Genomic DNA, 18,240 nt, shown 5'->3' on the forward strand with positions numbered 1-18,240 from the left:
AGTGGGAGCTTATCTTAGAACTGTGTTGCATTAAGAAGAATGGCCCGGTCTGCCTTTTGGCAGCCACTGTATTTGTAGTTAGTAGCAGAACCTGTGTTTTAAGGTGCCACAGCGACCTCGCAGAACGTCCAGTAGTACACTCCGTTTAGAGCCCCAAAGGTTGTAACATTTGCTACGTTTCTGGATGAAAAGTTGCAGCAGCGGTTTTCTAAAGCCAACTGAAGCGCCTAAAATTGGTGTAGACTATCTGGTTAGCCTAGAACCATTCATATAGCGACGGATAATGTGCTTATGGATTGTCTACGTTATTTCCTGAAGGCTAGTTTTGCATTTGTTAAGGTGGGTTTAGTATTTCCTATGGTTAAGCCTTTAATCATTTGTTAATTTTTCTGCACTCGCCTTTGTATTTGCCTAAAGTGTGGTATCATATGGCTGCGTCGAAGTTTTATGGTTGTTTCCTTGCAAGTAGTGGGGATATTTTTCTGAGGCCTACTTTTACATTTGTTAACGTGGTTTTAATAAGTGTATATGTTTAATGCTTCAATAATTTTTTAATTATACCGCACCTGCATTTGTATTTGCCTTGAATGTGGTATCCTTGAGGCGGATCAAAGGTTTATTGTTGTGTCCTTATATAGTCTAAGACGGAATTGCTGCGTGAGTTGTAGTTACATGATACTTTGCTTGTCTCGTTGAGGCCTGGGACTAGTGCTTGAGGTCTACCTCTGATCCTGTTGTGCTTCCTGTGGGCTTGCGCCATATTCAACCTCGGCCTGACGAGTTTTAATTTATTCGTGGTTGATATACTTCCTTCTTATGACAGGAAAATCTTGAAACATGGTTAATGATTAAAGTGAAGCCGCGCGGGATCAGCCGAGCGGTCTAGGGCGCTGCAGTCGTGTTCCGTGCGGCTGGCCCCGGCGGAGGTTCGAGTCCTCCCACGGGCATGGGTGTCTGCGTTCGTCCTTAGGATAATTTAGGTTAAGTAGCGTGTAAGTTTAGGGACTGATGACCTTAGCAGTTAAGTCCCATAAGATTTCAAAAACATTTGAACATTAAAGTGAAGCTGGAGTAAATTCACTGTATTCCTTAAAGTTTGAAGTTTCTAAAGAAAAGAACAATAATGCTTGGGCCTCGCAAAATCTTAATAAAGAGTTTTCATGTTCGTTGTTATAACGATTGTTAAGTAACAAGCAATGGTTAATAAGTTTCCCATCCTATCCTCTAGGACCTGACTTTTGGTGTCCGGAAATACGGAAGCGTCCGATCCCACCCGTCTGCTTTGACCCATGACGTCACAAATATGGCGGAAACGACCATAAACCACGATTCCAATATGGCACATATAAAGTCGTTACGTACACATTATGAGGACGAAAATACATCGAAAAACAATCACACACACTTTCCACAAAAAGCCTAATGACACTAACGGGACAAGCGCGGGAAGTAGGGTGTTTTTGGGTGGGGGCAAACTAAATATAAGCAAATTTAGACACCCACCCCTATACAAAACCACACAAAACGACGAAAAAAACCGACATCACAAAACTCCCCAATTAACACTAAACACAATATCATCTGGAATCGGACACTGCCCTTCACCTATATAGCTCAACAGCAGCTCACGATCCCATAAATTACGATCAAACAATTCCCTTGGCCTATATAGCTCAAAAACATCTCCCGACACCAATATCAACATATACAGCCACATATTGGGATGGAACACTTCCCTTGACTTGCGCACTGTTTTTATCCGTTATATCCATTCCCGAACAAGAACAACAACCGATTAATTTTACTAAAATTACCACACGATGTACAGCGAACAACACTAAATTAATCTTCACACAAAATCGTTAACTCACTGAAACGAATTCCACTACAAACACAACCGACACTCGAACAATTCTGGATAATGAGCAAAAGCAAACTGAGCCCATTACACCACACAAACGAAAACCCTGAACATACCACCAGAGAGCACAACAAATCACAACACGACGACATCTACAAACACGCCACACTCACAAACAAAACTCCGCGCCGTCATGACGTCACACACGACAACATCCTTACGTCACGGGTCAAAGCCGACGCGTGGGATCGGACGCTTCTGTCAACCCTGGTGTCCTTTCTCTTGGTATACGAAATTGTCGAAGTTATCACTCAGCACAGGAGTAAAATACCAGGTGCACTGCAGTCGACTCAATTACCTCGAGTAGTCATTTGAGACAAGAGAGTTGACCGTGTAGAAGGAGCTTTAAGGTACGCATTCTAGGGCCCGTACTTACTAGAGTTTTTTGCTTTCTGTCCTTCGGGAACATCCTGCAGATGTAGATGAAAGGAAAGTAGGAAGATAGAGGGTAGTGAATTAGGATGGCGTGGCGGATGACGCGATGCTTAATTCGTGACAACTGGCATGCGACACGCCGCCTCCGCCGCTGCCACCGCCCCCTGACGCACGGGGGGAGCGGACGTGCCGGCTCATAATGCACTCGGCGGTTGGGGTGGGGGCAGCGTCGCGGCGCAACATTCATAACTGCTGGATTGAGCCGTAGGCAGCCGGGCGGCGCTGGCGCCGGTGCGTGCTGCGCAGTTTAGCGCGAACCGCTGCGGGGCGGCAACAGACCCATTAATATCCCGGCCCGGCCCCTCGCCTCCCCCTCGGTGACAGAGCGGCCTCCCCTCACTGCTGACAACGACTCTACAATTATGATCCGCTTATGAGGGACGGTATACGTTGCAATCAGAGTGCTCCATCAGCGCCGCGCCGTGCCTCCATTAGCCTACACGTGTTGCCGCTGGCGGACCGGCCACCCGGCGGCTCCCGTAGTCACAGGCGGAGCAGACACTCGCCTCAGTCCCCCAACCCAAGTCTAGGTTGTCGGCGCCAACGTTCCGAACTATTCCGCCATACATTTGCAGCGCGTTCGGAAATTCCAGTTGCAGACTTTCTAGGATCTGTACAGCGCCGTGAGTACATAATATTTGAAACTGGAACCCATGTCCAGAAAAGGTTGATATCGTGATGATGTTACAAACTTACAAAGCTGATGGAGAAGGGTAAATGTATCAGTTTGAGGTAAGGATCACTCTACGGGAAACGAGCGGGTCGAAAGTTGTAAGCGAATACCGTTCTAACATCTCTGGCACTGGAAGACATGTGCCAGTACTGTAGTTTCTAAGGCTGTGAGGTAGGTAACTTTCAGAGGCGGTATTGTGGACCAGAACAAGGAAAAATGTCTGGTAAACATGGGCCCTAAAATGCATACCTAAAGAGGTATTAACACTTGTTCAACAGAGGAGATGTGTTTCAAAGAATCGAAGATGAAGAAGTGCTCATAGCTCCTCAGGTAGCAAAAATAGTACCGATACATGTATTCCACAGTCAGAGGTATCAGAATGATTTTCGCTTGTAGCTTTCGACTTGTCGCTTTCGAAGCAGGGCTCTTACTTCAAAGTGATACATTTATGAGCCTCCATCACTCTTGAAAATGTGTAACACTATCACAGGATCACCATGTATATACATACATTTACAGCCGCCGGAGCCTAATATTCAAAATATTGTTCATTCACTCCTCTCTGTAAATCCTAGAAGTTTGTAACGCAAATTTTCGAACACCCTATACTTAGGTTCTAGCTTTTTGCGCCCGGCTTCGTTCATGTACTCATTTCTCCCCAACCCGTTGTTCTCGAAAATTTTTGGCATATCAACACTTAAAAGTGGTCATTGGTTTCTTGTTTCAATAAATCCGGAGAGACACTGCCAAGTAAAAGCCTTCCACTCCCTACTCCAGTTTTATCCTCAACAGTTTTAGTGTCCTACACCGCCATTCCCTTAGTAGACGCACTTTCCACCATACAACCAACCACTTTCTATTCACCCTGTACTCGAAAGAGGGAGGGGAGTCGCTGTCGTCAGTTGACATGTGTCTTCTTGTTCAAAGAAGTTACACGAAGGAAACACCCTGCAGTTAAGTAACATTTGAAAATGCGAATAATTAGAAAAAAAGGCGAATATGTGTGCTTAGTCATCTCAAGATGGCGCATTCCAACACCGGTGGGAGTATTTCCCATTCTTACACCTATTCTTAACAGCTCCATTGAAAAATTTACATTATATCATGATTAGAAAATTAGACTTTTATTTCCATTCACATTGCTTTTGTTCGATAATCGGTGGATGATCGGGGCAAATGCGTTGTTCAGTGAGTTTTGACTGTAAGAATTCAATAAAATTCTTACACCGTAGAAATTGACAAATTAATATAATCGGACTTTATTTCTGACAAAGATCAGGTCTTTTTCCAATGCGAGAATGGTTAACAACAGAGCCAACATGCATCTGAAATGATTTAGTCATTGAACAATGCGGTTGCTACCTGCCTGGCGTAAAAATATTAACTAACGTTTTTGACTTACTAAGAACATGGAAATACGGTATTTCAAATAGTTTTACTAAATAAAACGCTATTACATAAATGAAATCCTTAATAATTATCTGTAATTATTATTCAATAAAAAGGCTACAGCTCAGAAACTTAAATTAGGCTTCCACACTACGTAACTGCAGACAATAGAGTGAGTAAGCTCCCACGAGACATGTGAAGAATTGTAGCATTTTCTTGTTAAAAAACAAGTGAAAAATCTTGTAATCAATATCACAGGATGAAAAAAGAAATCTGTGGTTAGTGAGGTTTTTAAAATAGTTTGTGAATGAGAAGTACAAGTCTGTTACAATTATGTGCTTGAATTAGTAACCGGTACTATAAGAGGGATTAGTAGTTCACTGGTTTCTCGCATACCACAGTCGTCTGCCGAGCATGCAACGTCGTTTGTCCCTAACAGTACACTCTCTTTCTAAAACCCTAATTTAAATAGCGCAGGTAAGGTGTCCTACGAACATGCTACAGAGACACAGAGACATAAAGTGTATCAAACAATGTGTTTTATTCGAAGTTGGGAGGCCTGGTACTCTTTCACAATTTCTCTTGAGCAGGCCGGTGTGGCAGCGCGGTTGTAGGCGCTTCAGTCTGGAACCGCGTTGCTGCTACGGTCGCAGTTTCGAATCCTGCCTCGGGCATGGATGTGTGTGATGTCCTTAGGTTAGTAAGGCTTAAGTTATTCTAAGTTCTACGGGACTGATGACCTCAGATGTTGAGTCCCATAGTGCTCAGAGTCATTTGAACCTATATCTCTTGAAGCCCGAATTGTTGACTGTGTAGGAGAGTTCGTAGGATATGGAAAAATATGTGACGTCTGTGAACATTTTCAGGTCAATTTAGATAAAAAAAATTATAGAAATAAATAAAAATAATGATGGCTAAAATAATCTGAATGCCCACACAAGCAATCAAACTTTATCGAAACAATTATTACAAGAAAAAATGGTCTCTTAACATGCGTAATGACTGGCGCGTACAAAGACTCAGTTGGAGTGTTAGAATATGTGACTTAGAGGGGAGGGGATCTGAAAACTAGAAAAACTTCTGGAAAGGGGGCAATAACTCGCTTTTCATAGACGCTATCAAACACCAATAAAGATTACGACCATATCTCAAAACAACGAAATCATACAGACAAATGACAATGGGATGAATACAGTGGGGTAGAATTCGACATCAGACCTTCCCCACAAATTTTAATAAATTCCGTTACTTCATTTAAACCGGGTTCCCATCACGCAAACAGAGGGTGGTTGTGCATAGAATACTCTGATCTGTCCCAGGATTCTCATACGTAAGTGTTAAAGATGTAATTGACGATATGATCTGATGAATTTATCACATATGTTCGTCTGCAGACAATGATATACTAATGATGGATTCGGTGAAGTAGCTAACTCTCAATCCTACGTCATTATGACACATACAAATGCCACAAAATAATGGTTTATTTGGCACGTAATACATAATATACTTCATCTGAAATAACGCTTGCGAAACACTGTGTAATCGTGCTATGCGTAAACGACGTACCAATCTGGCTGAAAAGAATCATACTGATTGTCTTAGACAGTAAAATTTACTGTGGTTATTTTCCAGTAACCGGGTAGATGTGAGTAACTCATGAACAATTTTTATGTTACGTGAAAACAGATATAACGTGAGGGTTTTTTGGCATTTAACAGATACCACATTATTCTCTTTCTGAATTTCCGAATTTTTTTGTAATCTCGATGACCTACGGTCCCATCTACTCCGGATAAACCAGGTACCACTGTACCATGAAATCCGCAGTAAGAAACATGGTCCTCATATAAAGCGTTAATCATCGTACTCAAAGGAAAAGTAAAAATTTTAGGTGGGAAGTCCATTACATTTTTCCCCTATTATATCGACGGCAAAGTCGCGTATCAGCACTGCGATGTAGTTTAACAACAATTAGTACTTCGTCAAGTGTTACGAGTAACTAGGAACTGACATAGATATCACGTATGGTGAAATGAATTCGTCATCAACACGTCGCTGACGAGCGATGATGACTTACGGTAGATTGCATGCTATAATTAGGTAAACTCGATACATAGGAAATTATATGAATAAACCTTAACATAAAAACATGATCACAACCGTATAAAAGGTATCATTTACCTGCATTTGGATCAAAACATAAAATCAATCATGTGTCCAGAACGATGGTTCGGCGCAGAGTTTTGTTTCACGGATTCTATGTTTTGCTGGATCTTCATTTACTCACTTGCACACAGAATTTACTCTAGACGCAGACAGATGGGGTACATTGGTTCCATCGTGGAGGGTGAATATGATGCTGATGACCTTACACATCCAGTTTCCTTTGGCCCGTAATGAGCAGCATTAGTGCCTCCTGATGGCAGTAGTTGAAGTATGGCAGTAACGTAATAAATGTAAAGAAATTAATTAAGTAATTTAGACTTAATTATTAGCAAAAAATACCTCTTTTTTAGTCTTATTTTTCCGACAGGTTGGATGTGTAGAGCTACGAATTTATCTCCTGTGCCAACCTCTTCATTTCAGAGTTCCACGTGCTGGATGTATTCCAGTATCTGTGTTCCCCTACCGTTTTTAGGCTCTACAGTTACTTCTAGTACAACGATGTTATTTCCTGATGCCTTAAGAAATATCCTATCATCACGTCCCGTTTTCTTGCAAGTTTTCCACACGTTGCTTCCTTCGTTGATTATGCGGAGTACCTTCTCATTCCTTGTCTTACTATTCCATCAGATTTTCAACAGTTTTTTGTGGCACTACATCTAAAACGCTTCGATTCTCTTCCGTTCCGGTTTTCCCACTATCCATTGTTCACTACAATATAATTCTGTGCTCCAGACGTACATTCTCAGTAATTTCATCCTCAAATTAAGGTCTACGTTTGACACCGGAAGACTTCTCCTGGGAAGAGATGCGCTTTTTGCCAGTGCTGGTCTGCTTTACATGTCCCCCTTCCTGCGCTACTTATGGGTTAACTTTGTCTACTTGTTAACTTTGTCTACTTGTTAACTTTGTCTACTTCGTAACCACAAACTTTGTTGTTAAGTTTCTTGCTACTCATATTTCTGCTACTTCTCATTGCTTTCGTCCATTTTTCCGTTTGCTCTTAATCCATACTCTGCACTCATTAAACAGTTCATCTCATCCGACAGATCCTGTAATTCTTCGTCAAGTTCACTGACGATACCGACATCATCAGCAACTATTATCATTTATATCCTTTCACCCTGAATCATAATAACACTCCTGCACCATTTTTTTCTTTTTAATTTCATCATTGCTTCTTCGATGTACAAAAAAAAAAGGAATGGAAATGAGCTATGGCATTGTTGGCCGGGAGGCCCCGTCCGGGGAAGTTCGGCCCCCAAGTGCAAGTACTATTTCAGTCGACGCCACATTGGGTGACTTTCGTCCCGATGATGAGAATGAAATGATGATGAAGACAACGCAACACCCAGTCCCCGAGCGGAGAAAATCTCCAACCAGGCCGGGAATCGAACCCGGGTCGGCTTGCACGGGAGGCGATCACGTTACCACCCAGATAAGCAGGCGGAATCTTCGGTCTACTGATTGAACTGTAGAGGCGAATTATTGCATCCGTTTCTTTCACCTTTTTTAAACAATGTACTTCGTTCTCGGCCATGCAGTCTTGATCGTCCGTCATGGTTCTTGTACATATTTTATATTAGCCACTTTTCGCTGAAGCTTACTCCTATTTTTCTCATAATTTCGAACATCTTGCAGCATTTTACACTGTCAAACGCTTTTTCTAGGTCGACGTATCCAGTGAGCGTGTTTTATATTTCTTCATTCTTGCTTCTATTTCCAAGCGCAGCAGCACAACTACCTCTCTGGTACCTTTAACTTTCCTAGAGCCAAATTGATCGTTGCCTAATAGATCCTTAATTGTCTTTTCCATTCTTCTATGTTTTACAGTATTCTTGTCATCAACCTGGATGCATGAGCTTTTCATATGAACGTTCGATAGACCGATATTTCTTCGTTCCTAAATGGGGAATTGTATGGATGGTTTTTTTTTTCGTAAGTCTAATGAGATGTTCCCAGTCTCATAGATTGTACACACCAACTGAATTAGGAGTTTGGGTGCCGTTTTCCCTATTGGTTTTAGAAATTCCCATAGACTGGTGTATATCTCTCCTGCTCATTTTATCCCAAGTCTTCCTGTCCTCTTTCAAACTCTTACTAATATTCGACTCCCTTCTTTCCGTTCCATCCCTTACAATCTAGTTCTAATACCCATTGATTATTAATTTTCATATGCCTTTGCATACGGAATTACCCGTTCCATATTATCACATACTTTCTCTATCACTTCATCTTCTGCTTGCGACGCATATCTGAACAACCGTTGTGAGCGGTGTTTGCTGTTGGTTATGACTAGAAAAATATAACACCTTAACCATAAAATTATTATCCTGTTAGATAACCCATTGACAGTACTCAAACCTGCGCTGTAAATCAGTAAAATGTCGCTTGTGATGTAGAGATATATGGAACTGGGGTTATTTTGTCCATGAAGATTAAGCTTGAACATTTCCTTGACCGATACAAAGATTATATTGCATTCAACGTGAACTGGTGCGCGGAAGTATTGAGACAGCTGACAGGACCACTGCCTCTTCTACTTTGTTGGTAGCAGTTTTTAATAGAATACTTTTGCTTGGAGCAAAATTCCATTTTCGTGAAGTCTTCAGGTAGTATTAAGGAAGCCGGACGCATCTAACTGGGAACCGTTCTCCACACACTTATGCAGTTCTTGAAATATTTTGGTGACATTCACCATAAATTAATAACATGTCGTGCAATCCTTCTTTAATAAATATTACTGCACTCCTGCTTATGATTTACGTGTTACGTACGTTTAGACGATTTGGTTGTTTTACTGAGAGTTTACAACTCTCCTGCATATCTATCGGACAACCACTAGATATGTAATAAAATGGAACGTCTACAGCCCTCCGTACGATGTTATTTTTGAAAAGGTTGAGAAAGTCAGACAACCATTTGCAAATCAAAGGTTTATTTAGCTGGTTGACAGAATATTTCAACCTCTACAAATTTATACATTTGCTGAATCACAGCCATGTTTAAGATTTTAATGTTATTTATTAAATGGCTACTAGTTTAACAGTTTCGAAGCTTCAGTGCCAGAACTGAGGCCGAAGGGGTTAAAACTACCTGTATACACGATTCATCAGTGACCAATATCTATAACTGGTTTTCGCAGACTACCTGTAACAACGAGGTAGTCTGTGAAAAACAGTTGTACGAGGGTTGTCCAGAAAGTAGGTTCCGATCGGTCGCAAAATGGAAACCACAGTGAAAACAAGAAACGTTTTATTTGCAACAGTTAGGTACACCTTCCACCTGCTTCTCTACAAAGTCGTTGCTCCAGCTTCGAGTTTCGTCAAAGTGTTGTATCAACATTCCAATATCCTCGAAATAGAACGCAGCCGCCTGTGCTTTCGGCCTGTCATCTGCACTGGTCTGCAGCTCGTTGTCTGTGGAAAAATTTTGTCTTCATAGCCAGCGGTTCTTGTGAGCAGAGATGAGGCGCAGAAGAATTGTGGGTGATCAAACACTTCTCATCGGAAACGCTACAGGATAGTCTTCTTAGCCCCTGCAGTGTGCGACCGAGAATTGGCATGAAGAAGGAACTGCTCGACAGTTGTGTTATGCGGGCTGCATGACACAGGCGAAATCTCTAGCCAGGCCCTCATACTTGGCGGGAGATGCTATTCTCTACGCACCTTTACGTGCTCACTGTTCACTCAAAACTGAAAAGAGCGACGCGACACGATCGACTGGTCTACTAGAGACACTGCCCAACACATCTGTGCAAAGCTTTACCGGATTTTCCCAGTGGTTTCTATTTCGCGACCGATCGGAACTTACTTTCTGCACAACTCTCGTAGATCGTGTATACGGATGGTCAGTCAAGTCCTGCACCGAAACTGGTACCCATATAATAAATAACACCGTAAAGATGGCTGTAGATGTTCTATTGTTCTATTTTATTACTCAAGTGAACGGCCGAAATCCTAATAACAAGGATGGACATGTGACTTGACGAGCAAGCAATATGTGCACCAGCGGTACCAGCGGTTACACATCATGTCGATGTCTCAGACATAGCATAGCGTCATTGGGAACAACATATTTTCTGTTAATAATTCGCAGAACAAATTACCAATAAAGTATGGCCTGTAATTTTATTTTAATTTGCGCAACGGAATCACTACTGTGACCAACTATTCCGAGATTCAGCGTCTCACGATATTTCGCTGTACTAACGCAGCTCTAATCAAATCACAGTGCAGAGTGTTGACTTCTGTGCTTCGTCACACTGCTCCTTTCGTGTCAATGTTGCATATGATTAGGTTATGGATGAACAAGGAACACGTCACTCATGGCGAGAATAAAATGGTTGCTAGAATGGACAAGAACCGCCATATTAGCTCATTAATGTACATTAATCATTTAAATCTACAAACGAGCACTGCATGCAAGGCACAGAGCTATAGTTTTCCTGTATGGCCGTCTATGAGAATGAGATTGCTTCGTTGCATGAGTATAAACGTTGAGAGATTGTATGTACCGTGTAGGGTTTTATTTTACACGACCATAGTCTATTAGCATAGTTTAAGTAGAGCTGTAGTGTCAACGAACAGTTGGGGCTGGTGTGGGATGTTATCCTTAGCGTACGTGCTATATTAATCTATTAAACCAAACACACACTCTCTCAGCATTCTTACTCATGCAACGAAACATTCTCATTATCATTGGCTTCCAAACAGGAAAACTATACCTCTGTATCTTGCAAGCAAAGCTCGTCTGGAGACACATTAAATCAACAGACATCAATCTAAATGTATTTATTTTACTGTTACAGATCTCACCAAAATATTGAATATCCTATCTGTACTGATTCCTCTCACTTTATTTTAATCTAAATGCACATATCACTTGCCTAACAGTTTCGTTATCATGGCAAGTTATTTATGCACCCTATCACTTGGTGCTGTTTTCTATACATTTCTTTGTACACACCATTATGTAACATGATCAGACTTGCTTCACAGCTCAGTATTCCAATAAGATATTTTTCCTGACAAACTTAATTTTAATCTTAGGAGCTACCATATTCCCTGTGCATTACGGTCCACGTAGAGCCGCTGGGCGAATGGCTATTGCAGTCGCCTTATTTTGCTGACCGAGTGAAAAATCAAAATATTCACACGATATTAGTTATCTAAATTAGCTCAATAATAGGAATATTTGTACTCAAGCAAATACCATTGGTGATCGTCCATCATTAATCTCATTGTATCAATAAACTGAATTTACTGAAAATGATACGAAAAATATTCTAAGCACACACAAAATCAACCGTTCAGATCAGGAATCAGTGACAGAGTACTGAATGGCTGCCCACAAAGGAGACTTCCATCCGGTCACTTGTTTGGGCGGGGGGGGGGGGGACATCCTCTTCTACAATGGCCACCCATAGTCCACACTCTCAATCACTTCAGAATAGCTCCCTTCTTTGAATTACTTCAGCCGAACAAGTGCCTGGTCAAAAATTAACAATGACCACAGCTGCACTAAGCGTGTCTCCTTGCAGATGACACACACATACACACACACACAAACACACACACACACACACACACACATACACACACACACCATCCACTCATAAACGAAAAAAACGGTACGAATCAGGACATAAGGATCAACTGGGATAGGAAGTGTACATTCAAATCATAGAATCCACATCTTCATACTTTTCTACTCTTTGACTACCGGCAAACAAGTATTCAATGAATATGCCAAAATCGTATTCCGACAAGAACAACGATGCTAGAAATTCCTAATGACAAACCTGATCTACGGTTACATTGTGTTCAATTGATCACCCTAAAGGGAAATACATATCTAATCACATACCATTCCCTCAAGGGCGCAGATTTCCGTCAACTGTGGATGAAAATTAACGTAACGCTTGTCTAGGCGATACTAACTTATGTGTGAAACGAAGTAAAATGTCTGGCGAACGTCATTCCGATTGTTGCAACAACAGCGGAATACTCTTCAATTTCAACATGTTTTTATCCCGTAATGTCTTCTCAGACCTGCAAAAGAGTTAAATGACTGAATCTGTCGGATACAAAACTGCTATTCTTGTATACAAACAGGAATTGAGCTTTTTGCAAGTGATGCCTATGGTATATAGATGATAAATGAAGTTACTTTAACAAGCTGGTCTTTTATTATCCATTGTATGTATGTATGCGTGTGTGTGTGTGTGTGTGTGTGTGTGTGTGATTGCACATTCCATTATCTCCGAAACACCTCGAGCAATTTCTACGTTGTTGTGCCTGGAAATATAATAATAAATAGCGGTGCAAAAATCCTCAGTGACTCCACAGAGGTAATGTGAAAACGAGCTGACAAGTAAAAATCTTCGAAACAGACATTAATGGCGAATCAAATGATCTAGGTGTTTCTAGACAAATTAGTGACATTCAAGTTTAGTCAGTAATATAAACAGAGCTCTGTAACGCAGAGTAACGTTTTGTAGTCTCTTTGTAGGAACTAAAAGTGAATGCATTATTTTCCAGAGTCTTTACGTTCTGCAAAATTATGCATCGTGCTTGATACTTTCTCGTTCACTCGCGTTGATGTTTTGATGTTGGAGAGATAGGGAGGAGGTGTAGGGAAACGTGTGACAATTTGTACGTTTCACGTAAGCTTTAAAAAAGTCTTAACTTAAATTGCTCATAGTTTAGATTATACGAATATTTCAATTCATTTCCTGCCCAACAGAAGACTGCGATCGGTAAGTGACATTGCCACACCAGACAAAGAGCAGATGAGCTATCAAAACATTCATTGTTCGCAACAATTGCCAATTCAGTAATTGAGACAAACAAGAGGACGTTTTTACTCTCATTTCTTGCTGGTGATGTTTTTGTTTTAGAAAATTATATGTAAGCGTTGGGTGTCATTGCTATGATCTCACCGAATTTACTGTAAAATGGACAGAAAGGTTGCTTACGCAACATGCATGCGAAATGTATGACTTTCGTTCTGCCCGTTTTCGTTTTTCAGACAATGTGCTGCAGGGATGAATAAGGGACACCTATATGGGTGTAGATAACCATCGAATGAGCATGTCTAGGTTGGTTGGTGTACGGGACAGAAGTTAATTTTCATCTTTCGCCTCGCTATCTTTCTATCAAGTGTTCGTAGTTGTCAGCGAGTCTTCGATTTCTACCTCAGATCCCATGCAAGCGGATGGGAATGTCTCCCATGGCACAACGCTGTTCCACCAGCCTGCGTCCGTCGCGCGCTGCACGTTTCGAGCCGCCGTTCACCTCGATAACGGCATTTATGGAGACGACCATAGACACAGAGTAGCAAAAATGTGATTCACCCGAAGAACTGACACATTTCCATTGATCAACGTTCGAGTCCCGATCGTCACATGCCCACTGAAATCGTAATTTACGATGTCGTTGGGTCACATAGTGGTGGTCTGCTGCGGAGCTCCATGTCGAACAATGTACGATGAACGGTGTGCCCCAAAACGCTTGTGCGTGCACTAGCATTGTGTTCTTTCAGCATAGATGCCATAGACTACCATCAATCCTACTTTACACTGAAAACAAGCTTCCGAACTCAACGATTGTGAAGAGACTTGGACGTCCAACTTTACAGGGTGGTCCATTGATCGTGACATGGGCCAAATATCTCACGAAATAAGCGTCAAACAAAAAAATAAAGAGGCCGAAACTTGTCTAGTTTGAAGGGAGAAACCAGATGGCGCTATGGTTGGCCCGCTAGATGGCGCTGCCATAGGTCAACGGATATCAACTGCGTTTTATTAAAAATAGGAGCCCACATTTTTTATTTCATATTCGTGTAGTAATTAAAGAAATATGAATGTTTTAGTTACTCAACTTATTTCGCTTTGTGATAGATTTCGCTGTAATAGTCACAAACATATGGCTCACAATTTTAGACGAACAGCTGGTAACAGGTAGGTTTTTTTAAATTGAAATACAGAACGTAGGTACGTTTGAACATTTTATTTCGGTTGTTCCAATGTGATACATGTATCTTTGTGAACTTATCACCGCAAGACCGCAACGGTCGCAGGTTCGAATCCTGCCTCGGGCATGGATGTTTGTGATGTCCTTAGGTTAGTTAGGTTTAACTAGTTCTAAGTTCTAGGGGACTAATGACCTCAGCAGTTGAGTCCCATAGTGCTCAGAGCCATTTGAACCATTTGAACTTATCATTTCTGAGGACACATGCTATTACAGCGTGATTACCTGTAAATACTACATTAATGCAATAAATGCTCAAAATGATGTCCATCAACCTCAATGCATTCGGCAATACATGTAACGATATTCCTCCAACAGCGAGTAGTTCGCCTTCCGTAATGTTCGTACATGCATTGACAATGCGCTGACGCATGTTGTCAGGCGTTGTCGGTGGATCACGATAGCAAATAGCCTTCAACTTTCCCCATAGAAAGAAATTCGAGGACGTCAGATCCGGTGAACGTGAGGCCGTGGTATGGTGCTTCGACGACCAGTCCACCTGTCATGAAATATGCTATTCAATACTGCTTCAACCGCACGCGAGCTATGTGCCGGACATCCATCATGTTGGAAGTACATCGCCATTCTGTCATGCAGTGAAACATCTTGTAGTAACATCGGTAGAACATTAGGTAGGAAATCAGCATACATTGCCCCATTTAGATTGCCATCGATAAAATGGGGGGCCATTATCCTTCCTCCGATAATGCCGCACCATGCATTAACCCGCCAATGTCGCTGATGTTCCACTTGTCGCAGCCATCAAGGATTTTCCGTTGTCCAGTAGTGCATATTATGCCGGTTTACGTTAGTGCTGTTGGTGAATGACGCTTCGTCGCTAAATAGAACGTTTGCAAAAAATCTGTCATCGTCCGGCAATTTCTCTTGTACCCAGTGGCAGAACTGTACACGACGTTCAAAGTCGTCGCCATGCAATTCCTGGTGCATAGAAATATGGTACGGGTGCAATCGATGTTGATGTAGCATTCTCAACACCGACGTTTTTGTGATTCCCGATTCTCGCGTAATTTGTCTGCTACTGATGTGCGGATTAGCCGCGACAGCAGCTAAAACACCTACTTGGGCATCATCATTTTTGAAGGTCGTGGTTGACGTTTCACATGTGGCTGAACACTTCCTGTTTCCTTAAATAACGTAACTATCCGGAAAACGGTCCGGGCCCTTGGATGATGTCGTCCAGGATACCGAGCAGCATACATAGCACACGCCCGTTGGGCATTTTGATCACAATAGCAATACATCAACACGATATCGACCTTTTCCGCAATTGGTAAACGGTCCATTTTAACACGGGTAATATATCACAAAGCAAATACCGTCCGCACTGGCGGAATGATGCGTGATACCACGTACTTATACGTTTGTGACTATTACAGCGCCATCTATCACAAATCTAAAAAAGTGGTCCAACTAAACCATTCATATTTCTTTATGTACTACACGTATATGTAAAAAAATGGGGATCCTATTTTTAAAAAAAACGCAGTTGACATTCGTTTGACGTATGGCAGCGCCATCTAGCGGGCCAACCACAGCGCCATCTGGTTTCCCCCTTCAAGCTAGACGAGTTTTGTTCTTTGTAGTTTTTTCGTTTGATGCTTATTTCGTGAGATATTTGGTCCGGTCACTATCAATGGACCGCCCTGCATATCGCCTAGTGGTAGTTTCACTGTCCTATCTCTTTCCGTAAATGTTCAGGATAGTAGCACGTGTGCATTCGACCAACTTCGCCGTGTTCGAGATACTCGTTCACAAGCTCTGGGTAATAATAATCTGCACCTTCGTCAAAGTTGCCTATCTCAATGTATTTCCCCCATTTGCAGCCCATATTTTCGCTAGGGTGATCCCCGTCCGTGTTAGGTGCGGTTACATTCTTCTGTTACCGTGTCATATGCCCGCAACGCCACCAAGTGGGATCAACCTTCGCGGTGGTCAGTGGTCATAATGTTTTCGTTTATCAGTGTATGTTCTGCACAGACAAACAAGAAAATTAATCTCTTTGTCCGTTTCTTTTGTTTCAGAAACATCCGGTATGAAGAATTCGAAATGCCTTCCAAGAACCTGAAACACATGAACATGGGGTAAGTTCCTTCGAAATATTTTACGTCATGAAACCATCTGTGAGGTACATCGAGTAGTATCTGAATATCCAAATAACTAAACGATGAGTACGTCCTTTAACGTTAAGCATTATTTTTTTACTTTATTTATTTAACACATGGCAAAACTACAGAAAACTGTGTGAGGTGTAAAATGTAGAAGTTAGGTATGAAATGAACATATCGAAATATTAACAAATTACTATAGCTCTGTTGTTAGTGAACACCTACAGATGTAATTACTTTCATAGTTCCGTCAAAGCCTATGTCCAGGGAGGTTAACCGCGTAACAGCGTCTGGAGAGTCATTCATAAAATCGTTTCAGTCTCCTTTAATCTTCTTACTTTGCATTCAAGAATAAAGTGGTCTGCTGCTTGCTCCATTGCACCACAGTCGCAAAGCTGTATATGATCTCTCAATTATAATGGGGCGCTTTGCGTCCAGTATTTTTGCAACTTCGCTGACTGGTAACTCGCTAGGATCTGGTCTATTCTATACCTTACCACAGTTTCTGTCCACAATGCAACTGGTCTAGATTTTGGCGTGACAGTGAAAATTCTCACTTTGTCGTTAAGCTGGGCATCAGTCTTGCTGACATGACTTCTTTTGTCACACACAGGATCACAGTATTCAACTGAATATTCAGTCGATTATGCTGCGATCTAGTTTCACGCAAAGATATTTAGGGTGTTGAAGGCCACAGAAGCTGATGTTAAATTTTAAGCCTGACACCTTCTTGCTTTCGTAAAATACGGACGCCTTAGTTTTAGCAGTTTTGGGATAGAGTATGTTTATAGTATCTGTTCAGTGTATCTAGATTATCTTCATGTTGTTGTTTTTGTGGTCTTCAGTCCTGAGACTGGTTTGATGCAGCTCTCCATGCTACTCTATCCTGTGCAAGCTTCTTCATCTCCCAGTACCTACTGCAACCTACATCCTTCTGAATCTGCTTAGTGTATTGATCTCTTGGTCTCCCTCTACGATTTTTACCCTCCACGCTGCCCTCCAGTGCTAAATTTGTGATCCCTTGATGCCTCAAGACATGTCCTACCAACCGATCCCTTCTTCTAGTCAAGTTGTGCCACAAACTTCTCTTCTCCCCAATCCTATTCAATACCTCCTCATTAGTTACGTGATCTACCCACCTTATCTTCAGCATTCTTCTGTAGCACCACATTTCGGAAGCTTCTATTCTCTTCTTGTCCAAATTATTTATCGTCCATGTTTCACTTCCATACATGGCTACACTCCATACAAATACTTTCAGAAACGACTTCCTGACACTTAAATCTATACTCGATGTTAACAAATTTCTCTTCTTCAGAAACGATTTCCCTGCCATTGCCAGTCTACATTTTATATCCTCTCTACTTCTACCATCATCAGTTATTTTACTCCCTAAATAGCAAAACTCCTTTACTGCTTTATGTGTCTCATTTCCTAATCTAATCCCCTCAGCAACACCCGATTTGACTACATTCAATTATCCTCGTTTTGCTTTTG

At 41.6% G+C, this 18,240-nt stretch overlaps 1 protein-coding gene across 1 annotated transcript in view; it reads left to right on the top strand.

The window, feature by feature from the left end:
* The first annotated feature begins 2,495 nt into the window (after positions 1-2,495).
* The window catches only part of LOC126195661 (vesicular glutamate transporter 1), a 213,356-nt gene continuing 197,611 nt past the window's right edge, over positions 2,496-18,240 (top strand). The window contains exons 1-2 of the mRNA XM_049934286.1: positions 2,496-2,560; positions 16,660-16,719. Of these exons, the coding sequence (XP_049790243.1) occupies positions 2,496-2,560; positions 16,660-16,719 (125 nt within the window). The remainder of the gene's footprint in view (positions 2,561-16,659; positions 16,720-18,240) is intronic.

This window comes from Schistocerca nitens, chromosome 7 (assembly GCF_023898315.1).
Source record: "Schistocerca nitens isolate TAMUIC-IGC-003100 chromosome 7, iqSchNite1.1, whole genome shotgun sequence".
In the NCBI taxonomy this organism is placed as follows: domain Eukaryota; kingdom Metazoa; phylum Arthropoda; class Insecta; order Orthoptera; family Acrididae; genus Schistocerca; species Schistocerca nitens.